The sequence below is a fragment of the Cyclopterus lumpus genome, chromosome 10 (assembly GCF_009769545.1).
Source record: "Cyclopterus lumpus isolate fCycLum1 chromosome 10, fCycLum1.pri, whole genome shotgun sequence".
Taxonomy (NCBI): domain Eukaryota; kingdom Metazoa; phylum Chordata; class Actinopteri; order Perciformes; family Cyclopteridae; genus Cyclopterus; species Cyclopterus lumpus.
In genome coordinates this window covers 225449-252500 of record NC_046975.1, presented here as the reverse complement: position 1 = coordinate 252500, position 27052 = coordinate 225449, and the positions used below count along the sequence as shown (strand labels likewise).

The following is a 27052-nucleotide window of genomic DNA, read 5'->3' as shown; positions in this document are numbered from 1 at the left end:
ACGGAGATGATGATGATGATGATGATGATTTCAATGAGGTTCCAGAGAAAGAGGGATATGAGCCGTACATTCCAGAGCATCTACGAGCCGAATATGGTATGAGTTCAACTACACACACTCACACACAGACACACCTCAGACCTATAGACACGTGCATAAATAGTGAGGTTAAGCTACAAAAGAAGACCTGCTGCTGCCCTAATCTTTTAAGTTTCACACACACACACTCTACAAACAAACACACGCGCTCAGACACACTTCAAAGAACCAGCCTTGAGCAGCTGGTAATGTGCAGGTGAAGAGCTTTTTTAATGGGTTTATTTATACTGTGTGTGTGTGTGTGTGTGTGTGTGTGTGTGTGTGTGTGTGTGTGTGTTTAGAACAGCAGCCGAGTTTCTCCACTATATTAATAGATTTGTATAAGTTTATGCAGTTGCTTATTTACAAGTCCAGCAGTTCCATAGTCCAATATTCACTCTTTATTTTCTGAGTTGGTCTCCACACACTCCTGAGGGAAACATCTGCCTCTTCAGCTGCTAAATGCTGCACTGTGTATGCTGTGTGGTGCTGAGCAAGTAGAGTACGCTGGGCTTATCTGACTGCTAACTATGTGTTTTTGTCTGATTTGGAATGCAGCACAGCCTCGTAATGGAGACAGATCGTCTCTTTTCCCCAAACATTTTCCCAGTATGTATTTGATGGATATTGTCTTGTCAACACATCCATTTACCTTCTCTCTCTCACACACACACACACACACACACACACACTAATCACTAGCTACATATGAACAGCTGTAGTGTTGTTCCTTTTTGCACCAGGGTTGCATTGGGCTTGTATGGATCATATCTAGCCTCCAGGTAACACATCAGGTTAAAGGTTAAATGTTCAGGTCATTAACCAACTGCCTGCTCATCTTATTGCAGCAACGTCAGCTATATAGCAACATGTTTTTTTTCTAAATATTAGATGGAATTTTAATTCTGTTTGTATCATTATCAGCAGCTGCATGCGAGCTCCAGGCAACAGTAAGCATTAAACTGTCACAATGCTGCTCCGTCAGCCATATTCAAGTTTGTCACCGTCATTCATATAGATTCATATGTGAACTTCAGTGTCTTTACTGTATGTGTGTGTGTCTGTATTGATGCGTCTGTGTGTGTGTCTGTATTGATGCGTATGTGTTAATGGCACCGCAATAGTACATGTTGCAGACAGTGCTGTTATTGCTAGGTCAGCCATGTTGTTGTGGCTACGAGGTGGCCTTTGACCCCTGGCGCGTACTCCCCACCAGCCTCCTGAGTCATTACATTTACACCTGTGAGCCCGTCCCTCACCACTCCCACCTCTCTACAATACTAATCAATTAGACGCTAAAGTAATTGGATTGTATCTGATATGCCCAAAGTGTGTGCGTGTGTGTGTGTGTGTGTGTGTGTGTGTGTGTGTGTGTGTGTGTGTGTGTCAGGGGGATTAGTGGGCTAGGTAATGATCTACAGGGGCCATACCAAATTAACAATGCAACCTCTTTAATGAGACCCTATTAGCCCCCACACATGCACAGACACACCAGCGACTAAGTGAAAAAAACATGCATACTTCTGCTTGTTTGATGGGTTTTATACTTCCGTCTGTACATCTACACACTGTTGGCGGTTCAATCGCCCCCAGCAAGACACTGGCAAGCTCTGAATACATTGGGTGTATAAATGTGAGTAAATGGGAATGAGTTTGCTCCCATTCAAGGTGGCTCCTTGTCGGGTAAGTCTGAAAGCCCGAGGGTTGTGTAGTGTGAACTGGGTCCGTCATGACGTGTCCTTTCCTGGTCCGTCACGCCGCCGGTGGAAACAAACAGCCTTGATTATCGGTGGACTAGCAGGTTAATTCAACATGGATAACAGATTACAGACGTTGCTGACCTTCTTGTGTATACTAGCAGCTCTTGTGCAATTAAATTCTGCATTTTATCATTTTACTAGTGCTGATGTGAGGAGGCTCCCACTCTTCTCACATTCTACCCTCTGAGCCCACTGCTCCTACATTTCTTAGGATGGATTAAATGTTTAAAGTTTTTTTTTTTATGTTATTATTTTCTATGATAAAATAACTAATGAGTTTTAGGGCTGCCGCCATCTTCTCCCAGTCTTTGAGACGATGTAATGAATTAGTCCTGCAGCTGCTTTTAGTTGACAGACTTTAAACCAATGTTGAGCTTGAGGTTGCTGAGGAGGAAGGGCCTTTTTTGGGACGAACCCCTCACTTTTATTAGATTCGTACCGTGATTTGAAATAATTGCCCAGTTCCAATTGAAAGCGATCTTTATGAAATTAGTCGGCTTTATCACAATATGAAGTTTCCTGCAAACTAGTTGTAGCTGTTGATAACATCTAATAATATATATATTTGATCAAATTAAAAAATAAATACTAATTTGGACAACAATTCCCAAGTTTGTAAATATGTGTTGTAGTCCTGAGTATGGCATTGTATTCTCTGATTACAATAGCCTTTCTATTGCTCTCTGTCTCTTTTCATCTCAGCCAGTAGATCACATTTCTCATTTCTCTACATTTCCTCTCCTCTTTCTTTTCTTCTCATTTCTTCCAGTGTTCATCCATTCAGAGAAAGCCTGGCTCTGATTCCCCTCCTATTTCCTCTCTTTTTCTATCTTTATCTCTTCCTCTCTTTCTTCCCCTCTGTCCTGTTCTGTCATTCTGATTATCAGTCCTCTTATCCCTCTCTCTGCTGTCAGGACACTATCTCTCTCTTTCTCAAATTAACATTTTAATTACAGGCCCTGCTTAACCCGTGAAAATCAATACCTCTTTTTGCCTTTCCTCATTCGCTTTCTCCCTCGCTCTCTTTCCCTCAAACCCCTTAACCCCTCTTTTCTCTCTCTTTCTCTAACAACCCCCCTCACACAGACACACACACACACACACACACACAACTATACACATTTCCTCCCATTGATCTGTGTGTCTTAACATCCACAACATCCAGACACACCTTTGAAAAGAGCAGATTTCACCATCCTAAAAAAGAAAGAGAAGGTGAGTTTGTTGTAACCGGCAATCATTGACTATTGAAATATTTGGTTCTGATTCATTTATTTTTTTACTTTTACTTAAAAAATTGTACAGTGGAAGTTCAAGTTACTGTCATAACCAGGGTTTTAAAAAATACTGAGTTCAGGAGCCAAGAGCTGTAAATACTAATTATTTTAATGATGGATTAATCTGCAGACAATGATCTCGATTGTCAAGTTGTATTTGGTCTATTAATCGGCAGAAAAAAGTGAAAAATTACATTCAGGTTATTAAAGACAAAGGTCTTGTTTTGTCTGATAAAAACTAAAAAATTGAAACTATTACAATGACTATAATGTAAGACCAAGAAAAGCAACACATTCTCATATTTTTATTTTAAATGGATTATCAAAATAGTTTTTGTTTAACTCGCTCTCGATCAACTAAACAATGAATGGACTATCAGAAATGTGTGACAGGAAACAAAGTTTAATTACAGTATTCCGAGCAGGTGTAATACCTCGACTCAACCTGGTGGCGGTGCTAAAACCCACGCTGTCAACTGAGATAATAATGTAACAATAAACCAAACGTCAGTTTCTGTCAATCCAAAAGTCCATTAATCAAGTGAACGACTAACAGTTTTAGCTCAGCATGAATTAACTGAAACAATTTAAATTTGTCATGATTTTCAGCATATCATTTTTGTTTCAGCTTCAATTCGTTAGCATGTAAAGTGTGGTGTTTGTTTTGAGTATTAAATCTATCTCGGACATACAAACTCACATGTATTTAACACACAGCACTTGTTCCTTCTACACTTTTATACTTCAACATCTTTCTGTTGTACCGTCCAGATAGAAATCAGCTTGTGTGACATTTTTTTGTATGTAAATAGTTTTGTAATTCTAACAGTGGAGAAAATATGCAAAATGACCTTCATTCTGTTCAAACAGAAAAAGAGTGTTAAAGTGTGGAATGTTCCATCTCTGAAGCATCCAGGTCAGCCCAATATTGTGTAGTTTGTGTGTGTGTGTGTGTGTGTCCTGCTCAGTCCCCAGAGACCCTGGTTACCCCAGTGTTTGACCACACACACAAAAGCAACGGAAAATGACTTTCATAAATTCATTCTGTATCTTGACTCAATATGACATTATGATAAACAGCCAAAAGTACAATTTATAGAAATCTTTGTAATACATTTATTCATGACTTACACATAATTGGATTTGATGGGACATGTGTCATGTAGGTGATATTGATTTACACTTTGCTTCAGGCTTTTTAAAAGAGTAACAACAGGCCCAGTGTTCAGTAGCATCCTAACTTCCTCCTGTCTCTGTCGGCAGGTCTGGATCCAGCTCCTTCTACTTCAACAGCACCGATCACAACGAAACCTCCTGCTCCTCGTCCTCTGTCCTGCTCCTCCTCCTCCTCTTCCTCCTCCCGGCGGCTGAAGCGACTTGCAGAGGACGATCAGGATCCAACATGTGCAGCTGCCACACTGCGTCACCTCAAACAGAACCTCCCTCTGCTCCCGCTATCCAGGTACACTGACTGACAAGTCCTAGCACTCTAGCTTTCCTCTCTCGCTTCTCAATGCCCTCCTCCAGTTGGACTCAGGGTACACCTGCATTCTCACACCAGAAGTGTACATTCAACGTGTTATTTTCAACCGTTGGTATTGAAACATTAATACCTTTCCTGGTAGTAGTGTCTACTAAGATATACGAAAACGACAACAGTTTCAAAAGAGATATTGCTCTCCTTTGGTTGTGAATTGCAATTTAAAGCCAGTAAGAATTTGCCACTTTAATGGCCTTAATCCCAAAGCTTAGGAGTGTTATTGGGACGAGCACCATAAATCACTATCCATTAAGGATTACACTATTGACCTTATTCTTTGCATGAACTATATAGGGTGCATGCGCATTGAGTCATTTTGTGTACTTACTTCTGTTTTAGGTTGGATGTGGCGACGCAAAGCAAAGTAATCACACTTACACTCTACAACGAAAATAAGAACATCATTTGATGCAATGGGCACGCACTATTAGAATACTAGAATATTTTCGCCGCTTAACCTTGCCGACAGCCCTTTCTGACGGGGAACTGAAGCCCTTATATCCATCTATGCTCTCTTCAAAGCCACAAGACTGTGACACAAACCATAATTTTACCTCGCAGGACATGGGATAGGATAGAATATTACTTTATTCATCCCCAGGGCAGACATTTTTACAAATATACAATCAAATAAAATAGCAGGACAGGACATATTACATTTAAGAATTTAAATAATAAAGATGGAAAAATGTAAAAATCAAAATGAAAGTGGGAGTTGCTAGTACATTACATTACATGTCATTTAGCTGACACTTTTATCCAAAGCGACTTACAATAAGTGAATTAAACCATGAGTCCAAACTCAGAACAACAAGAATCAAGCAAGAACAATTTCTTCAATAAAGTTAAACTACAAAGTGCTATCATGCGATATGGTGTAGTCCTGGCAACGGGGACGCTGGCGAAACTTAACGCCGCTCCGTCTAGGACTGTTTTTATTTGGGTTTTTTTCTACCTTTTTTACAATTTAACATTCATTTAAATTATTAAAAATTGTATTTAACAGTGTAGCCATTCTTCTGACTTAATTATTCTGCAAATCTTGGATTATTTTTTATTTTGTGATTGCCGTTGGCTCCTGCTCTCCACCACTGCGATCTGGTCAACTGGCGTTGGCTGGCTAGCCGACAGTCTCTTGCTGGCTAGCCGACAGTCTCTTGCTGGCTAGCCGACAGTCTCTTGCTGGCCGGCTGCTACCAACGAGCCAGCCGACTCCCTGCTGGATGCTCTCCACCGCTGCCGCCTGGACAATCCTGGACAACTGGCGTTGGCTGGCTAGCCGACAGTCTCTTGCTGGCTAGCCGACAGTCTCTTGCTGGCTGGCCGACAGTCTCTTGCTGGCTGGCCGACAGTCTCTTGCTGGCTGGCCGACAGTCTCTTGCTGGCTAGCCGACAGTCTCTTGCATCGCTGCAGCTCGTCATCACAACAACAGTCCCCAAGAGCGAGATGGTGGCACGAAATTAGGAACTGTTACAGCTCCCCCAGCATCCTCTACTCTTCCTGCTGACTCCACTCCCCAAAACCGGACTGGTACACTCCAAGATGTCGTCCTTTTATGCAGTTCTTTGGTTCCCCTATTTTAGTTTGTCTGTTCTGCTTTATTTTGTATTTGTAATTTTCTATTCCTCTATTGTGTTCATTGCCTATATGGCATTGTCTCATTTGCCTCATGTATTTTCTTAAATGTTTACTTGTATTGATGTTATGTTTTTGCCTTGCTTCTATGTAGAGCACTTTGTAAACCCTGTTTTTAAAGGTGCTATATAAATAAATGTATTATCAGTAAGAGCCATTTAAGTGCTACCAAAATGCTACTACGGCGCTACCCTTCCTATTCAAGGTATAGTCGAAAAAGATGTGTTTTTAGTTTGCGACGGATGATGTAGAGGCTTTCTGCTGTCCTGATGTCAATGGGGAGCTCGTTCCACCAATGAGGAGCCAGCACAGCAAACAGTCGTGACTTTGTTGAGTGTTTAGCTCGAAGTGACGGAGCTACAAGCCGATTGGCAGAAGCCGAGTGAAGTGAACAAGGTGGGGTGTACGGTTTGACCATGTCCTGGATGTAGACTGGACCTGATCTGTTCGCAGCACGGTACGCAAGTACCAATGTTTTGATGCAGTAAACGCTGCGTCCATCAGTCAGGTCTGTTGGGTTCTTCTATGACTTTGGGGAATCGGAACTAGATGCCACATATCCTTTAACCCCTCAATGGAGTAATCTGGTTGTGAGTCGTTGATATTGATGATACAGATTTCTAGCATATTTTAAGATATGAGATGAGCCATATTGCCCCATTATGTTGCTGGGGAAACTGGGGATGTTCTGCCAGTCACTTCATAAAGTTTTGTTTTGGGGTCATTTTGAAACAAGCAGTTTCAATTCAATTTAGTTTATTTTGTATAGCCAAGAATCACAAATTACAAAGGGCTTTACAATCTGTGCACATACTGCAGATGTGTTTACTCCTGCTCACACAGATCAGTACTACTGTCTGACACTTAATGCAATAACTCCTGAAGTCACATTTCTTTAAATGAAAAGCTAAACCTAAACTTTTAGTTCAAGCTGTTAAAAACGTTAATTTAAATTAATTTCCCTCATTGTTACTCCTTTTGTAAGCATTAAACACACCAGCTTCATTTGATTCCACAAGTGCTTTCCATATACTCTGCCAGTCCTCTTTTTTTCAAGCCAGTCTATATGTAAGGGTTTCCATCACATGTGACAGTTGAACACAAACTCTACGTTGAATTTGTGTGTGCATGAAGTTGGTTTAACTCTCCCTCCACTGGTCTCTCCTCCAACAGCAGCTCCTCAGGTCCCAGTTCATCTCAGTCCAGCTCAGACCAGAAGGCTGTCGATGCTCCTGTGGTTCCATTTGGTTTGGACCTGTACTACTGGGGCCAGGAACAGCCCAATGCTGGCAAGATCATCAAGTAATGCGCCACACGCGCGCCACACGCACACACACACAAATATATATATATATATATATATATATATATATATATATATATATGTATATGCAGATTTCCCAGCCGCTGCGTCACACTTGTTCTTAATGATCATAAACATATAATATTTACTTGACAAGATGTTCTTTTTCACCTGTTTTCAAAGATGGAAAAAAGTCACCTAAGAAAATCATTAATCATGCTGGCAAACTTTTCTTCCCACTTGCTTCACAGATGGAAGAAAACTTTACTTTATTTAATGAATGCTTTTCTTATGGAATGGATCAACATAATTGTTTTTTCTCACTTCATAAATGGTGAGAAACCTTAGAACCCTGTAAGTTCAATTTATGAAGTGAGAAAAAAACATCCCATAAATAGGTTTCTGAAACCTGCACATAACCTGCACATAACTTGTGGTCCCATGTCTTGTCTTGCAGGATGTCCTCTCAGCATCAGTTCTGGGTTCCCATTGATGTGGACGAGGAGGTGGAGAACAAGGAGCTCCTGGCAGAGAGCAGGAGTAGATACATCTCCTTCCCTGGGAGCTTCACTCCTGTCAACCATTACTGCAGTGCTCCACTGGGCAACGGAAAGCTGTGTCAGAGACAGGACCGCCTGAAGGTATCAGGAGGAACACAAAGTGATTTACAAGACTTCATTCTGTTTGTTTGAACTTTGACTCTTTGTCCTTCAGTGTCCTTTCCATGGTCCAATCATTCCCAGAGATCAGGAAGGGCAACCCTGCAGGCAAGAGGACCGACTGAGAGAGGAGCAGGAAAAGAGGAGGAAGAGGGAGGAGCAGCCTGGTGAGGATGACAATCACACATGCGCTCACATCCTTGTAACACACATCTTCCTCAGACTGTTTAAGGCATTGTTGTTTGGCTGAACCCTTTTCACAATGTCAACAAATTAAATGAAAAAGTCAAAGAAATACAAGTCAGAATCAAGTATGCATAACATAGTCTTATACTACAGATGCCTAACAGACTTTAAGCACTGCAGTGGCTATCCTCCTGTTGGATAAACAAGTGTCCAAAAATCAAATAAGAACGGGGAAAATGGTTTGAAATCACTTTAGACTTCAGCCACTTTTTCACTGCGCCTGTGTCAACTTTTTAGGTATTCCTTGTGTGCGGGGAAATTTTGATTGTGCTTAGTCTGCAATGGTGATGTATTGACTTTAGGACATTGATTGACAGCACATGAGTTATTTTCACATTTGTATTAACAGTATTATTTTATATTATTTAATATGCTGACCTTCGTGTAGCATGTTTCATTACCACACATACAGGCAATGAGATCACAAATGTTGAATATTTGAGTTTTCAGGGTCAAATTTACACTCACCAGTTCTAAATAAAAAAGTTTTTATAACTAATCTCAAAGGTCTTCAGATTATTTAAGTTGATCGCATAAATTCTCTAGGAGGAGTTTGTTGAAGTAGAATGACTCAAAACAATGAAGTGAAATGTAGAAAACGGTTGACTGAAATGAAGATTTGAGGGTTTGTTATAGGATGCAATGTGGACATATGCATTTTGCAAATAGTCCACTACTTCCTGTTTCCACTGTGTGGTCCTAGAAAACACACATCATGTACATGTCATATACATTGGAGGCTGTTTGTCAGTAGGTGTCGCTTCGACTAAGAGTGAACATTTTGTTGTAGACATTCTCTGGCCAAGACTGTCAACCATGACAAGTTTGCAACAGATTTGAGCCAGTGCAGTGGAAATGCATCAGCTTGTTGTTTAATGGTGAATCATGTAAAACATCAGGCATGCCAAGTCTATGCCATTCAATCAGATGTAAAGCTTTTGATCACTTTTAATCACAAAGATCCGAAGAGGAGTTTGTTAAAGTATCACGCCACGAAATGGACACAAAATTCCAAATGGCTGACTTCCGTTTAATTTAAGAGCATTGTCACAATGCCCTAAGATACTTTTGTTTTTAAGCCCCTAACCAATGTATCACGTGGAGATGTGATACATGTGCCAACAAAATGTCATACATTTAGGTCATGGGTCAGCAACCCACGGTTCTTCAGACCCTCTGAATTTTTTTACACTGTGCAAATCTTTCAAAGGGAACACCTCTTGGAGTTTGAGGTGATCCTGTGTCACTGAAAATATCAAACATTTTAAAATGTTTTTTTAACTAAAATGTGCATCACATCCTATTACATCTTTCCCTGCAGGTGGCTAATCATGATTTGCAGAGCCCCGCCCCTCGGCACATTGTCAATGAATAAATACACCCCAAAAAAAGTCACGGAGGAAAATAGAGTTTAATTCTGCGTGAACATATTAATTTGCTTTCACTACCAATGATGCGGGCTGACCTGAATGATTGATATGTGGCGAGAAATTATCAAACAACAAAAGATTTGATGTTGAAATACACTTACAGAATATTTGCTGAAAAGTATCAAGCTGCAGAAGAGCCGAAGAAGAGCGATTTATCAACTGCTGCAGCAAAGTAAATCTACTTTCAGGAAGTGAATCAAGGTTTCAAACTCAACTACTGCTGCTAGTTCTGTGGCAGCTCGTGAGATAGTGAGGAGTCCGTTAGTAAACACGGATCCGTCCTCGGTGATCTAGTCTAAAACTCCGACGTAGTGTGCTCAGTGTAAACATAGCAGAAGATATGCGTTTTAAAATGTGGACATGGCTTATTTATTTCAGTTATTTTATTAAAAAGGACTCTGCATTTAGCCTATCCTTTAAAATGTGGACATGGCCTATTTATTTTAATAATACGTGACTGCATTTGAACCCGGTATTCCTTCTGATGGCGAGACAGCGCTGATAGCTCGTCCATCTTGTTGAGGAGATGCCTCACGTTTCTATGATGGAGGGGAGGACGAGTTTGAAACGTCTTCTCCTGGCGCGACGTTCCGCCACCGGACGGCATTCCCGTTTCTTCCTACTCAGCTCAAGGCGAACATCGGGTCTCTCCTCGGGTAGCAGCACCGCGTGTCCCGGAATGCTAACAGCCGGTCCCTCGTGTAAACAACAGGACCATGGCTGCGTGCTGGGACCCCGGACACTGTGGTGTAAAGTGCAATAAGCAACAGATAGACCACGACAATGAAGTTCATTGGATCATATCTTCTAAATGCAATGAGGTATCAACAATTATATTTATATTTAATTATAAAAGATATGTGATGACATTCAATCCAATAATGAAACACAGAAACTTTGGTAGCAATCAGACACCAGCATTCAAGAGTTTACACAAATTAATTGTTCACAAAATTCAAAATGGCGGAATATAATGATCGGCAGAGTTCATGGTCCAAATATCCTTTTTTGTAGAACTCATTCAGTTGCATATGTGTGTCAAATTTCAAATCAATCGGACATACGGTTGAGGGGACTGGCCTTTCCATCCAGCCAGGGGGCGCTAGCGAGCATTTATTTCATACCCGAGCATGGCACCCATAAATTCATGATATTTTGTGAGTTTTTGAGTATGATAAAGCCCCCAAAAAGTTAATTAATTTGTTGGAATAATAATAATTTTGATAAACAATACAGTTTCAACAGGGCCTTCGCGGCTTGACGTTGTCTTAGCTCAGACCCTAAAAAGCCAACTGTCAACCAGGCAAGAATACGTGAGTTTGCTTACTTTTTTGTCAGCTTACTTTCAGATATTTCATCCACATCGGTTTGCTTGGTTAGTAACCTGAAAACAAGGAGAAATGTGTTTGAAACTGGAATCTTTTATTTTTTGTCAAAAAAGCTTGAACTGTTTTTAGCCATTCTTCAACTATCCCCAGAAATCATGTTGCTGTAGATCGGTGTGGACGACGTCTTTGTGCCACAGTGGCTTGTGCCCTAAACGGAAATATCTTACCTTTTTGTGCACCAGTAATAACGATAAACAGACCAAGTCAGCTTTTTTGTGTGTGTGTGTGGGTGGGGGGGTGGGGGGGTGGGGGGCATGCAGTCCAGTGAGTTGTGAAATAGCATCTTTTGTTACCAACTACACTATCGATCCATGAGTCAATCTCACACCTAGACAAATACACACACACAAGCACACACACATCAATCTCACAGTAGGGGGGTGGGGGGGCAGCCTGAATAAGTTGATGGACCATTGGCTTCAAGATCCCTTCACTATTCAGTCACACAAACAACACTCACATGTATGTGTACAGGGAGGTGTAACCTTGGTAGTGTGTTATGGCTCGTTCACACTACGATAAAGTCCGAGATCAGAGGCAAATGTGTCCGTGCTGTGTGTGAACTGTTCAAAGACACAAGGCAGGTGACTCCCAGTGCATTGCAGATGCACTCTAGATATCTATCTACCAGCTCCTCACTGTCCGATGAAGAGAAGCAGGTGATGATGTCATCAAAGGCAGCAGGAAAGTGACCATTACAAATTAAAAGAAAAAGGTAAAAATACAAACTCCAATGGCTCTTATAAGCACCTGAACCAGGTTATCTCACTGGCATTAAGGTGGTTAATTAATTAGAGTAAACTTCATCAACAGAGCTGAATTTCTCATTGATCATTAAATGTGTATAAAGTGTTTTTTTCCGTGGTATTTTAATTCTAAGAATGTAGCACAAAGTGTGTTTGTATTCAGTGTCCTTATAGTAGCCGTGTAAGTGATAGTGTGATCTCTGAAAATGGCATTATAATTTCCCACATAAGTATGTATTTTTTCTATACAAATAAAAATGCAATCATCTAATTTGCTCATCCTCGTATGGCCGTTCTATGACCATATTAAAAAGAAAATGGAACAAGTGTTTGACATGCTGTGACAGTACAGGCTGCTATCCTGTCATCAGTACTTCTGAATAGTTCTACTGCTGTTTCTGGACTTCATCTGTGGTACTAAGGCTGTCCAAATGGACCTCCACAACCACACCATATGTTCAAAGCCTTTTCCTTTTTTGTTGGTTATTCACCTTGTGAATCCAACTCTCACATACAGACATGAGAGTGCATGCAGCTGACTGACAGACAAGGAGGAGAGGAATACATGCTCCACTATGTTCTCTCTCTCTCTCTCACACACACGTCCTTGTGCTTAGTGATGCGTAGCAGAGATGTCTGAACAAACCAAAGACCCCAGATGCCTTAGTGGATGTGTGTAAGGCCTCGACTCCTGCCCTTACACGCACACACACACACACACACACACACAGACCCCAGCTGGAAGGGCTAAGAGGTGTTGACAGAGAAAAGAGCCCTGCTGCAACACTGATTACATTCAGAAGTCTCTCTCGCTCTTCTTACTTTTTCCTTTCTTTACACTTTCCTATTTTCTTTCTTTATTTTCTGTTATTTTTATTCTCTATTTTCTTTCTTTCCCAAACTTCTTTAAGATGCCAACAACACATTGATAGAGGACACACAGCCACACACACAATGTAAATGCAGCTGCTCCTCTTTTAGCAGGAATGATTCTCCTAAATACACCAGCTGCTTTTCAATTACTGCTCTTATGGGTTTGTGTGTGTAATTAGGGATAGTTGAAGGTCCAGTGAAACCCAGGGTCAGACCGGCTGATTAATACCCCCCCCCACACACACACACACACACACTGATAATATCAGCACAGAGCTAGGGTCAGTGTGTTGACAGAGTGGAGAGCCGGGCTTCAATCCCATCACAATCACAGTGTAATTACTTTGCATTATTGCAGGTTTATCTCTAATTCCACTGCAGTACGTCATTAACTAGAAGTGTCTCTTCGTTTAGACAGTCATTACTCTGTATCTCACACGCTTTGACTTTATCATCCAGAATTATGACATTACACTTTCCATTAGCACTGGCATTGGATCCAAATGAACCTGCAGGACACGGTGTTTACTACTGTGAAACTGTGCAGGATGGACTCATTTGTGTTATCTGCTGTAATTACGCGTTACACTTTTCAATTCATATGGTTTTTAAAGTTTTCAGTCTGAGAAAGGAGCTGTTTGAACTGAAAGGACTTCATTGAACTCATATCATGACATTAAGTCAAGTTGGTACTTTAAATAGATTTAATCCAAATACTCGCCTGCGAATATTTCCCATTAAAACTATTTATGCTGTCTGCGATGGGACAGTCGTTCCACTGTTTTGACAAAAGGTTAGAATAGATTTGCACAGGCAGAAGACCAACTACCAGGATCCTGTTGACCCAGAGCAATGTCTGGCAGTCTGTCTGAGGTTAACTGTTGTCTCTGGTAAACACTGCAGTGTGTATGTCTAAAGCAGGGGTCACTAACAGGCGGGCCGCGGTCCGGATCCCGACCCAGACGCCGTTGTATCTGGACCCTGAACCTATAACCGATGGATAATTGAGAATTATTACATTTTGACGGAGCGCTTGTATTTTAACCGGCGCAGCTTTTCCAGCCTTTACTGCTCGTTCAGCGGTCCAGAAACACACCAACTAATTCAAGCATTATAAATCACATCACGTTATGATACTGAGTCAATGAAATATGTGTATTCCGATAAATTTCCTGACGAGAGTGAGACGTAGGCCCAGTCCCAATGTCCCCCCCCAAAGCCTCAAACTCTGAACCCTCAGGGACTTACTGATGTCACCTGGTAAATGGTGGAGTGTGAGGAGGCTGTGAGGGCTTGAAATCATGTAAATATGAATGAGACCGCACTTATCATGATATATCATATATCATTGACCACGCCAAAAAATATCCAATTGTGGGTATTTATTTATACTTTTACTCCTCTGATTTGAATGTCTTTCAGGTTCTTTCCTTATAAAATGAAGTCATTTCAAATAATCTATTTACTTGTTTTGGTCAAAACAAGCTTTAATAACAAAACTAAATGTTTTTATGTCTCATTTCCAATCCTTAATTTGTTGTGTAAATGTAATTTGCTAAGCTGAACACCCACGTGTCATCCTCTTTGTTTATAGTTTTTTTATGTCTCCATACTTTCATTGGTAACTGCATGTTTAACATGATCAGAATCCTAACACCTTAATTAAATGCCCAACAATTCTGTTAACAAAGTGGAAACTAGAGCTGAAACAAGTGGTTTTAATAACAACACATACAAATGTATCTTATTAGAATATGAGAAGAATACAATATCGTACTTGACACGTGAATTAACTAACTTTAAAGCTGCAGAACAATTCAGTTCAGTTAATTTTACTAAAATGAATTACTTTATTTTAAGATGCACATCTTTTAAAAAGCTTTCCGTTATGGGTGATATTTTTGAATTCCTTATTTTACTTGAAACAAAACATTTATTTATTATGTATTAAAAGTTAAATTTGCAACCTGACATAGTTTAATATTGAACTTTCTATATTTGAAATGACAGTCAGTTGTTGAAAAAACATTGTACGAACATGCCCAGGTGTGTAAAGGGCTTTATCCAGTATTGTAGCACCGGCTGATATATGACATGCTAGACTGGGTAAAGTGACCAAGATGGACAGGCAGTGGCTCATAGACAGAAGTGTGATCAAGCTATCCAACATGAGAGCCATGGAACTTCTACATTCTAGAGTATGGTCTTGTGAAATTGTAAAATATAGATATAGAAAAAAATGTTCTTATCTCTTAATACATTTTTTTAATTATTCCTTTTTCTCTCTGTTTTAGACTGGCGTGATGCAGAGCTGATGCGAGACATCGAGGCAGCAACAGGGGAAAACCTGGGATCCGACAGGGTGGGTAAAAAAGGGAAAGGGAAGAAGAAGAAGTACCCCAACCTCAGCGACCTGAAGCAGAGTGCCAACACGGCCCGCTCCAGGCTGGAGAAAAAGGTCCTCAACAAGTACGTCAACAAGCAGCATTCTCTGAAAGCTCTGAAACACGTTCTCGCTTACTGCTCGAGTATTTACTTATTTACAAGGTTTCGTCGTGGAATACTTTAGGTAACTATACTGCGGTGGGCTTTCCCACCAGAGTATTGTACTGCAGTGCTCAGACCGTGTGCTGTATGCTGAGCGGTTTGAGATGCACAGAGCATGCACAGTTACATAAAGATGTACAGTTTGTGGCTTTCTGTATGATCCCATAACTATATCATGTTTTACCATCAGTGTTTGATCAGATTTAGTTTTCTTGATTCTCTCTCAAATTCATCTTCTCATTTCCTGTCTGCCTCTCCGTTCTGTCCTTTCAGGAGCAGCATGCGCAGAATAGCTGAAGTTATGGCTAAAGCTGACACGAGAAACATGACAAGTTCTCCAACCAATTAACTACGCCCTCAAGTGATATCCATCCAGCTAGATGCCTTCTGGAACTGATTGCTGCTGTTACACTTTTAAAAGAAGGAAAGATTTGAATGTATTGATGTGCACATCCAGGGAATCTAGTTAAGAGATTACAAAACAATTTCACTGCTGTTTGATAAGCTAAACATTAAGGATAAATGAAAATACTGTATTAAAAATAATAATATTAACAGGTGGCGAGTCGCCACTGTCCAGTAATCTGTAGAACCCACGCTATCTCGCCAAAGTCTGTTTCGATGGTGGGTCTTTTCTTGCAGTAGTCCAGTGAAGTTTCCCCGATTATATAATCCACACAGTTTGATTCTGATCTTTACTGAACAGTCACCTGATAATCCTTCCCTTTGAGCCCACTAAACATCTGTGTGCTTCATACTCTCCTCCACGCCACTTCCCCCCCTGCTCCATTTTAAGCAAGGAGATGAGTCAGGTAACGGGGAAATGATCAAATTGGCCCAATTGTGCAGCTTAATATTACCTATATATTATCCAAATCAATGTTCATTATGTATAACTGATAACTGACTAAATATGTACTCTTGTTTTCCCCAGTATTTTGTAGTTGAATTTGTTGTCTGTTGGGATTGGGTTTTTTTGAAGATAAAAAGCCACAAATTCATTAATATATTTTGGTACCTAAAATAAACTGAAAATCTCTTTCCTCCAGTTTCATGAATTTAATTCAGGGGGTTTTCAGCAAAAACAGACTTGCAGTATCAATTCAATTCAATTCAGTTTATTTTGTATAGCCCAAAATCACAAATTACAAATTATCCTCAGAGGGCTTTACAATCTGTACACATACGACATCCCTGACCCAGGACCTCACATCGGATCAGGAAAAACTCCCAGGAAATTAAGAATTACTTACAATAAGTGCATTGAACCATGAGTACAAACTCAGAGCAACAAGAATCGAGAGAGTTACAACACATTCAATGAAATGATAGATATTTCTGAATAATGAGTAATAGGAATGGACCACGATCCAGACCTCCACAATCCATGAAACAGAAGGGGGGCATCAGCAGGGCCACGGAGGCAGGAGGCCGGCCCACCAGGCAGGAGGCATAGTGACCAATGAGGCCAGGCTCTTGAAGCAGGAGGCACAAAGAAGGAGACGGCCATTGGGAAGGAGGCCAGGCTCAGGCCAGGGGCTGGATGCAGGAAGCAGGGGCAAGGAGTCAGGACCCAGGACCAGCTCCAGACACAGCCAGGTCCAATGGACCCTATGAGGTGATAAGGTACAACGAAGAAGTAGAGTTAGTAATGTGTAATGGAGAGATGGTTATTTATTTTTGGGGAGTTTTTCCTGATCCGATGTAAGGTCCTGGGACAGGGATGTCGTATGTGTACAGATTGTAAAGCCCTCTGAGGCACATTTGTAATTTGTGATATTGGGCTATATAAAATAAACTGAATTGAATGCTGATTATTGTAGGCCAACCAGGAAGTTAGCATCACACTGGTTCCCTCAGCAAAAAGCCAATAGGATTTTTCCAATGGATTTTGGATTATTACACACGTTTATGATACATTGTTTTGTTCAGCCAGATAATCTTTGATGGACCACTCTGATGTTTTTTTTTGAGTCATGAAAACAAATTACACCACGGTTGGACTAGTGTGATGCTTTTGATAGTTTGATAGTTTTATTTAGCCACCTTTTCTAAGAGCGTAAGGTCTTTGTTGAACACAGACCTTATTTCAGGGATCTAACCAAATACCTATTCAAAAAACACATTGACTTTGAGACGAGGGAACCAGAAGTGGAAAGAATGCTGACTCATACAGGTACTATAACTCATTATTGCATCATTCACACCTGTTCATACACTGAATGGGTGTGAATGGGAGCTATCATGGAAGGTGCCAACTGCCCATCAGGACTATCTAACATTCACACACCGTAGACACAGCCTGCGGGGACAAAAATGTCTTGCTCAAGGACACATCGACATGGACTAGTGGAGCCAGGTATCGACCCTGCTCTACCACTGACCCTTCAGTGGTCCACAAACACCTCCACTGACGGCATTACTGATTCATATTAGTCACAGTTTAGTCATTTACACAGACAGGAACAACACACCACTAACTCTGGTGCAACACATTTCATTTATATTTGTACACTGGGCCTGACGTGCTCACCTGTACATTTCCCATTTTTTCATTTTCATTAGACTCCCCCTACCTGGAAAACACCCACGTTGTTTATATTCCACGCCTTTGGCTTGTAACGGGCTATCTCCTGGAAATGTGTAGTTTCCAAGCCCAAACTGGGATGACCCTGATGCCATCACTATGACACCATCCGGGTTATTTTCTCACACCTGGCAAATCTCTTCCAGAGCCCCATGAGGCATGATCAAAGTTGTATAGGGAGAACTGGATACAGGTCTCGATCCTCAGTGTTGGATCGAGGCCTTGTTCATTTTTATGAAAGTTGCTCAGTGGTGCATATAAAATTAGATTCAAATAGACCAAACAATCTAAGTATGCTTTAAGGCGGGGCTACCTTGTGATTGGCAGGTTGCTACAATGGCGTTGTCTGTTTTTGTCCCAGAGCTTTAGCCCTTGTTTTTACAATTCACGAGTTAATTGTAACATTTTGGGATCTTATTCAGCGTTCGGTTGTACTTAGGTTGTCTCTTCTGGTTGCAAAATATAGTGCTGAACTCGAGGTTCCAATAGTTTAATAATTCTCTGACTAAACTCTCTGCTGTCAACTTGCATTGTGGGTAACATAGGTGCAATGTAAAGAAGAATGGTGGCATTAATGAGATGATATCTCTGTTTAAGTTTCATCTATTTTTATAGTTTTTTTTTTGTTATGCTCATCCTGAGTCTAAATATATTTGGGAATGCAATCCTGAATCAGTGGAGGGCTTTTTTCAGACTTCTAACTTATTGCTGTTTGGGTTGATAATAACATTGCTGCAAGCTGCTATTTTAACTATATGTCTTCAATTTGTTTTGATGTATGCTAACATGCCAAACTGAAGATGAAAAAGCCAAAGCATTTACCATCTTAAAGCACTGTCATTGTAAGCATGTTATTATGTTGACATTAGCATTTAGCTCAAAGCTCTGCTGTGTTTAAGTGCAGCCTCACTAGCATAGCTGTAGATTCTTAAACTCCTTAACACTACAAAGAAACCCACTTAGTGGCTTCTATCCTTCGTGGGAAAGGTTGGCATTCATTCCCAGGACAAATGACTGCAGTAATCACAGGTATTAATCGGCTTCAGCTCCGATTGGCAGTGATGGAAACATGACAACTGGGTGAACAAGCTAATTTACGCATTTTTTCCAGCGCTTTCTTTGTTATCTCGACCACAGATTATGTCTCAGTCCAAGCAGTGCTCAAACATTGTTCCAGATTAGTCTGCAGCATGAATACGTTTCGAAGATAGATATACAAAATAAATTCCACTGGTGTCCATGCTGCTTTCTACCCTTTACTTACCCATTTTCCAGCACGTTTGGCACGTTGTACGTGACACCCACACAAAAAAAGGCAAACTCATCGACTTGCAATGGGAAAGTCTATCGCCTACAAGTATTTTGTTTTTTCAAAAACTGCATATACTCGCTGATTTTGGTGGTCGGACTGTGGGAACAAACCAACAGACATAGAAGAACACAGAGTTTGAACCTAGGACCTTCCTGTTGTGAGGACACAGGGACACCATGCAGACCTGTTCAATTAGAATCAGTTCACTGGGCTAATTTTACAATTTAATTGTCATTATTTTAATATCAAAGGACGATATCATGTTGCGGTGAGGATTCAGTACATCCAAGGATTTTATGGAAACTGTGAACAAATTCAATAAATAACAGAAATGAAAACAATCACAGCTGGAGTTACACGGTACTGACAATAGATCAAGCCATTCCTTAAGTCATAAATAAACATTCAATATTCATACAGACTTCTTTTTTTAAACAAAGAAATCAACTATTTGTCTATTACTTAGTTTAAAACAGCATTCGGAATAGGTAGCTAGAACATAGATTTATGTACAGTTTCTGGCAGATTCTATCAAAATAATCCGTTGAAATTAAAGCCTTCAAATGTTGGTAGTAAAAAGGGAAGCAGAGCTGGTCACTGACAGTCTGTCTGCGGAAACATTTCAATCTCCCTGGCCTCAGTGTGTTTCTGAGTTCTGAGGATGAGTCTGTCTGGTGTGTGTGCGTGTGTGTGTGTGTGTGTGTGTGTGTGTGTGTGTGTGTGCGTGAGTGTGTGTGTGTGTCTGTGAGTGTGAGTGTGTGTGTGTGTATGCGTGTGTGTGTGTGTGTGTGTGTGTGTGTACGTGTGTGTGTGTGTGAGTGTGTGTGTGTGTGTGTGTGTGTGTGTGTGTATGCGTGTGTGTGTGTGTGTGTATGTGTGTGTATCGGTCTCTACAGGTGTGTGCTGTAGAAGGCGGGTGCAGCGTAGCTCTGTGTCCCCAGCATGAAGGGGGACAGGACGTGGCTGGCAGTGAGGAAAGGCAGCTGGACAAGGCTGCCGGTGGGGGGGTGATGGTGGCTGGCGTAGCCAGCGTGCATGGCTAAGTGTCCGCTGATTGGAGGGGATGTGCTGAGAGGGCTAAGGCTTCCCAGGCCTCCTCCCACACCTCCTGCTCCTCCTGTGCCGGTGGGGGCGGAGGTGTCTGCTCCGGGGTTCTGTTTCTTCCACTTGGTCCGACGGTTCTGGAACCATATCTTGACCTGGGTCTCGGTGAGGGAGAGCGACAGGGCCAGGTTGAGCCGCTCGCAAACTGACAGGTAGCGCGTTGACTTGAACTTGTTCTCCAGCGCAACCAGCTGCTCATAGGTGAAGGCAGTCCGGGCTCTACGGGGCTTCCCCGACTTGGAGTCCGAGCCAGAGCGCTTCCTCTTTGGTTTGCCCTGCGTTCCCTGGCCCCCGTTGGCCTGGACATCGGTGATCTGGCCTGTGGGGCCTCCTCCGGGGCTCTTGGTGTCTCTGCCATGGTCCTGGTGGCTGTGCTGGCCCAAATCTCTGTCTCCGCTACTGGGCAAGGCTGAGCTGCTCTCCTCACTGCTGTAGGGCCCGTCTGGAGCCTCTGAATCTGGGGTCCCAGATCTGTGATAGTCATCCTCATCGTGGCTTCTGTATACAAAGCCTTCCTCTGGAAATACACATACAACAAAGACAATGTCAAATTAACATCCATCAGTGGTTCTCAACCTTTGTTCAGTCACGTACACCCTGTGAAATATGTTTTCAGCCAAGTACCAGTGCAAAGCATTTTTGGTTTAAAAAAAGATGTAATACACAGTGCTGTGCCATCAGTGTCTGATTTAATATATTTATGAACTTACAGTATATTGTATTGAATATTTAAAGGATTTTTGAATGGATGCTCATTTTCACATACCCCCTGGAGTGCCTTCACGTACCTCCATTTGAGAACCACGGCACTACATGATCAGGGCCCCATGTGTGTCATTAGCTGTTGCCTTGTGCTTCAGAAACTGAACCATTATCCTGCCCCAGGTTTGTATTGTGTCACACAGTTTGGTAGTAGGTTGTGGTCATTTAATTAAACACAAATATGCAAATATGCACCATGGCATCATAATATTAACTGACATAATGATGGTATTTAATCCAAACTTTCTAAAAGACAGGGCCTTTATCATTTCAGTTCACATTGTGTTTTAGTGCTGTTTATTACTAAATACATGTGCAATAAATCCGGGTCACGCAGTGATCCGGATGCCTGAGGTGTGAGTGTTTCCCAGTTGGTAATCCAGTCTTGCTTTATCCCACCTTTGTTAGTGCGATCCAGTGTGCAATGACAACTATACTAGATAAGATGTATGATTTAAGGAATGTGGTTGATTGAAAAGAACAAGACAACACACAATCACAAAACAGTAATACAAATGTGAACAACAAACAGCCACAATAAAAATCACTGAGGCCTAACATCTCTGAATGACTAATAATTTACACACTGATCATTCAAACTTTCAAAGGAGTTCCAGAGAAACTAATCACATAATTAGTCAAAGTGCTAAGTAAAAATGTCATTATCTATGAGTTGTTATCAGCCAAACATGTGGGGATCATACTATAGGAGCAGGAATCTAAATGAACAATGGCTTTACTCAGCAGTAAACACTTTCAGCTGGAATACTGTTTTGATATATTTATCAAAGAAAATACACCACATGAGTAAACATGCCAGAAACACATGTTTATTTTATGTTTTGGTATATTACCAAACAAATTCCAATCACTGTAAATGTGAAATTAAATTATAGCAAACAGATTTCCATATGGCAACTTCGGGGCCATTGAGGTTTTGGGGACTAGCTCACGTCTCTAAAATCTTATGTCTGAAGTGTTCAAAATTCTAAAAATATAACATATTAGACATTTTGCAATGTTGCAAAATGTTCGATACAAACATTCCTCATTAAATCTGTGACTTTCATCATTCTGTTTCTATCACCAAAAAAATACATGTGTGGCATACTTTAGAACAAAAATAAATTGAAAAGAAAACACAATTGCACGCTACATTTTTATATTAAAATTGTTATTATTATTTGAGAAGAAAAGTCAAGTTTGTTAACCGCATTAATAGCAGTTATTCATTTTTTGACTGCTAACAAATTTGAATTATTTGCCCCAAGGAAAAAGTAACATGTCATAATGTCATCATGATAATCCAGGCTGATAATGAAATGGAAACGTTATTCCAGTTGTTGGTCAAGTTTAAAATGAATATGTATTATTTGAATCATACTTGATTAATTAATTATTTACATTAGCCTCTGATTATATAGCTCTTCGAAGGAATAACAAAACACTGAGTTAACTATATTGGACCAAACACGCTGTTAATTAATAGCTATTGGTAATTATGGTAATTGAAGTAATAATGAATTTAGAAAACAGACAAATCTAAACCAATTTGATTTTATATCTGTTTACAATAAAGACCTTTATATTCAGTTTTAAATAGTCAAAAATATGTATTTACTATTATTCCCTCCAGCCTAGTAATATGAATGAAAACTATTGAAATAAAAATAAACATGTATTTGATAAGATTGGAGTTATTTGTAAAGGGCTATGGTCACAAAGTCCCAACGTCCTCAAATCAAACAGCACAGACCGACTAGAACCTTTTGAACAGAAAACATAAAGGCTACTTTCAAATGAAGCAACACCATTCTGTGGATTGTTCGCACATTGTTTCTGCTCTTACAACTGCTTTTTGAAACAGATATTCACCAATCAATAATACCGATCCCACACTCAAGCATCCACGCACACTAACCGTGGCCAATTACCTCAGGCCTTCATTCTTTTTAATCTGAGCTTCAATAAAGACGTCATTTATTTTTTATTTTGTGTTCGTTGACAGAGAGCTAAGCCTAACAGAAACACACTTCTTCTCTTTTTTATTTTCGATTATTTCTGATTCTTGGTTCCTGATTCCGGAAGAGATGTTGGTGTGTCACGTATACCGTAAATGTCAGTGTTCTTTAGACTGTAAAGTATAACGCGCACTGCATCTCCCCACCACGCGTCAAATATTGATGCGCTACATTTGTTAAAAAGAAAGTTGGAAAATCGACTATGATGCGCGCTGATTCTTCATTAAAAACCCGAATAGCAGTCTGATGTGCGTAGAGGTTAAAGGTTATACTGTAGCAGCCTGCTGTTTTCAGGCGATTTCATGAAGAGAACCAGTGTACGGCCGTGCGTAACGGCACTGCGCAATGACGCGGCACTTCTCAGAGGCTGCGGATTGATCAGCATGTCAGTCCTCCATAAAGTCCGTCTAACATTTGAGGTTACATAACCTTCCGAAAAGAGCCACAACTTAAGCGTGCGCGCGCGTTTTAGGAGCGCGTGCAGTTCATGGAAAGCTGATCAAAATAGTTACTCTGCTCTCTCGCTGCGTCTCCATGTTTATAGGGATATAGGTATATTAGTCAAATATTTCGATGGTAAACATTTTTTTAAATTGAGGATGAAAAAAATAAAATGTGTGACATTTTTTAAATTATTTGGGCCAGTCGGAGAATTTGGCTGGGGCCATGCATTTGGTCTTAAACAACTCAAACAACTCCGGATTTGGACTGTTCTGAAAAGATCCCAAATAAAGACATAGAAAGACACTGAAAAGTCGCCAAATGGATTGTTCCGTAAAACCATTTTTCATGCAGAAAATTGGATAAATGCAACATAAAAAATGGGAAATGGGTGAACAAAGTCTACACACAAAAACATCCTCAAAAGAAATCGAATTCGTTGGTCTTTTGACTAAAATACCAAATAATTTATTACGGATGAACATGTTTTACATACAATTAAAAGGAGAATAAATACTGACTTGGGAATGATAAATAAACCATAAATCAAGAATCACGAATGGTTTTTAAAAGGAAAAAAGGTTGAATAATATGCCGATCGATCGTTTAAAGCCCGTTTGAACGGGGTTCTATTTCAAGGAAAACAAACCACTTTAACGGGGATTATGGAGCCTGGCTTTAAAGGTGTATTCCGTGTAAAGACTTACTGCTCTGGTATTCCTCCGCACCGTAGCAGCCTTTGCTGGGCTCCAGGCTGGGCTCGCGCTCCCCGGTTCCCCCTCTCCGGTTTTCCGCTCCGTACGCGCTCAGCTCGCGCTCACCTCGGTGGCTCGCGTGCTGCTGCTGTCGTCGGCTGCTCGTGAACTTGTTGGGGTCCAGAATGTCCAGTACGGAGAAAGAGGTGGTCCGGTGCCCGGTAGGGCCCTGGCAAATAACACATTGGAATTATTCATTCACAGTATAAGTTTCAGTCAGAAGCTCCATTTTCTGTTTACGCGTCTTGTTTCTTCCTCGGCCCAGACATGTGAGACCATGCACGGTTTATGTATTCACTTATACACATATCGGATTGTTCATCATGTACAACACTCGCCATAATTATTTCAATAAAACTAAATCGAATAATAATAACAATAATACAACAATAGTTGTAATACATATTCAGGAAATACGGTTATTACATTAGTCTCGTATCTGTAAACAACATTAAAGAATTGAAGAACACTCTGACACACATCTCAGCCAATAAAAGGGACTGAACGGTCTTCATTTATAAAGCAAACACATCGTGGCACAAATCAACTGTTTCCTACATCCATAGCGGTCAATAGGGCATCAGAAGGGGAACGAATCAATCCCATCTTTATTTTTACACGTCTTGTGTGTGGACAAAAAGGAAGTCAACTTTTAGTCTTATTATTTCTGGATGGACATAACTGTAACGAGTTTAGAGTTTAATGCAAGCATTCATTTATGATTTCTATAATATCCCCAATACTCATATCATTTACATCCGTCCACCCTGTATGTGCACACCGTGTTGACTAGTGATGTGCTATAGATATAAGGAATTCATATCCTTAAAATGTATGTCAAGTCAAAAAGGTTGCCAACTGTATAAGGCAGATACAAGATGGTGCGGTATCTCAGGGTGGCTTTCTGCCGCACGACATCCTGGTTAGGATCACTCATGTATTAATGAGGCCAGTCTGGAGCATGTCCACATGAATAATCCCACATTAATAACATTAGAATTCGCTCTTTGAATAATCCGAGGGAGCATGCGGGAAGGACCCAGGGGCCTATTAACATCGGATAATAAGAATAATCCTACAATACATCGATCAGAGCTACGATTAAGAGCACCAATCTTCTATTTAGGATACGGTAGAGTTCATAATACGACAGTGAAATGTAATCTCTATTTGAGAGATTTCTGGAGAACTAGTCACTTTTTTTAAATTAAACATGTTTTCATACAAATAGTGTATGGGGTTTTCGGTTATCTGAGAAATTTACAATTTAAGGGAAGTATAAATATTAGGTTGTATATGGAATTCAGATTAAATCACATAATTCTGAAATCGTAGAATGTGCATGTTTCCATTCATTTTATTTAGATTCGAGCGCAAAACAATAGTTCTAAAAGTTTGCAGAAACAAGTCAATTTCTCTGTGATCTTTTTATGGAAATGCATTTTATGTGTTTCGTTTATTTGTATTGTTTGACATCACATTACCGCAGCACATTGGCGGTTAATTGTACTGCTATGTCTTAATTAAGGCCTCATTGCCTGCCACCGGACAGCCACAACTTGACAACACAGGCCTACAACACGGAACTACCATCAATATCATCATCATCCTCAAAGAAAGAAAACACACAAATAAAGACTTGACAATTATTTTCTCAATCACTATCTGCTGCTTCATTTAAATACCACCCACCCTCTACACAAATCTGAAAAGTTTGGTCCCATGCATCTACCTGCTGTGGCGGGGCTAACACCGGGTTAGTTGGTGGAGGTTCCAAGTGGTTCTCCACGGCCTGAGCATCTCTGCTTCCCGTCACAGCGTTGGAAAAGAGCCGCTTCTCTGCGGCAGCACCTCCGCTGTCCGGACTCACCACGGTCTGGACCCCGTCACCGCCGGGTGCGGGTAGCGCTCTGTCCCGACTCATCACGGGCTGCACCGTGTTCGCCACGGGCCCTGCTACGGCTCTGTCCCGGCTTATTGCGGTCTGGACCCCGTCCGCTCCGGGCCCCGTTACCGCTCTGTCCCGGTTCATCACTTTAATCTCCTTGTCCCATATATAAGGAATCCGATTTAAAATGCAGGAGTGGTTCAAAATGGGGAAAAAAATTCAGACCAAACCGTTCAAAGGGACTAAGCTATGGTATTCATGTACAAAACAATAACTTGCCCCCACAGACCGGTTCATGAGTCCGATCAACATCCGGTGAGAGATGATGTGCTCAGCCCGTTAAAGTTTCCAAGAGTCTGGGCAGATGAAGGGCTTTAACTGGATCCCATCAAACTTGAAACTTCATCTCTCTGACTTCTTCGCTCCGGCTCCTTCCCCTTCATCCTCCGCAATCACCGTGGCAACACACCGTCTGCGTGATCTAATATTTGTCGGTCTTGTACGGCGCCGTTATCCCGTGTTGGCACGCACACATAAACAGCGATCGGCGTCCGGACCTCCAGCCTCGTGCGCTCCGTCTGGTCACCGGTGGGCGCGCGCTCTGGAAGCTTGACAGGAGTTGAAGGCGGGAGGGACGCTGATCTATCGCTCTAATAGTTCAAACTAGCCCCCCCCCCTCCCCCCCTCTCTCTCTCTCTC

The 27052-nt window shown here is 41.0% G+C and overlaps 2 protein-coding genes across 3 annotated transcripts in view; one reads left to right on the top strand and one right to left on the bottom strand.

The window, feature by feature from the left end:
* Positions 1–16531, top strand: part of uvssa (UV-stimulated scaffold protein A) — a 42199-nt gene extending 25668 nt beyond the window's left edge. For both annotated transcript variants that reach the window (XM_034543341.1, XM_034543342.1), the window contains 7 exons: positions 1–96; positions 4379–4577; positions 7465–7593; positions 8052–8235; positions 8309–8420; positions 15231–15405; positions 15757–16531. The exon at positions 1–96 is cut by the window's left edge and continues 10 nt beyond it. In XM_034543341.1, the coding sequence (XP_034399232.1) occupies positions 1–96; positions 4379–4577; positions 7465–7593; positions 8052–8235; positions 8309–8420; positions 15231–15405; positions 15757–15832 (971 nt within the window). In that variant the 3' untranslated portion in view covers positions 15833–16531. The remainder of the gene's footprint in view (positions 97–4378; positions 4578–7464; positions 7594–8051; positions 8236–8308; positions 8421–15230; positions 15406–15756) is intronic.
* A 3741-nt stretch (positions 16532–20272) lies between these two features.
* On the bottom strand, positions 20273–26497 carry nkx1.2lb (NK1 transcription factor related 2-like,b). The gene is made up of 3 exons (XM_034543831.1): positions 26198–26497; positions 24418–24634; positions 20273–21003 (listed from the first exon to the last, which is right to left on the bottom strand). Exons 1-3 carry the CDS (start codon positions 26495–26497, stop codon positions 20273–20275), a joined length of 1248 nt encoding a protein of 415 aa, XP_034399722.1.
* Positions 26498–27052: the final 555 nt, after the last annotated feature.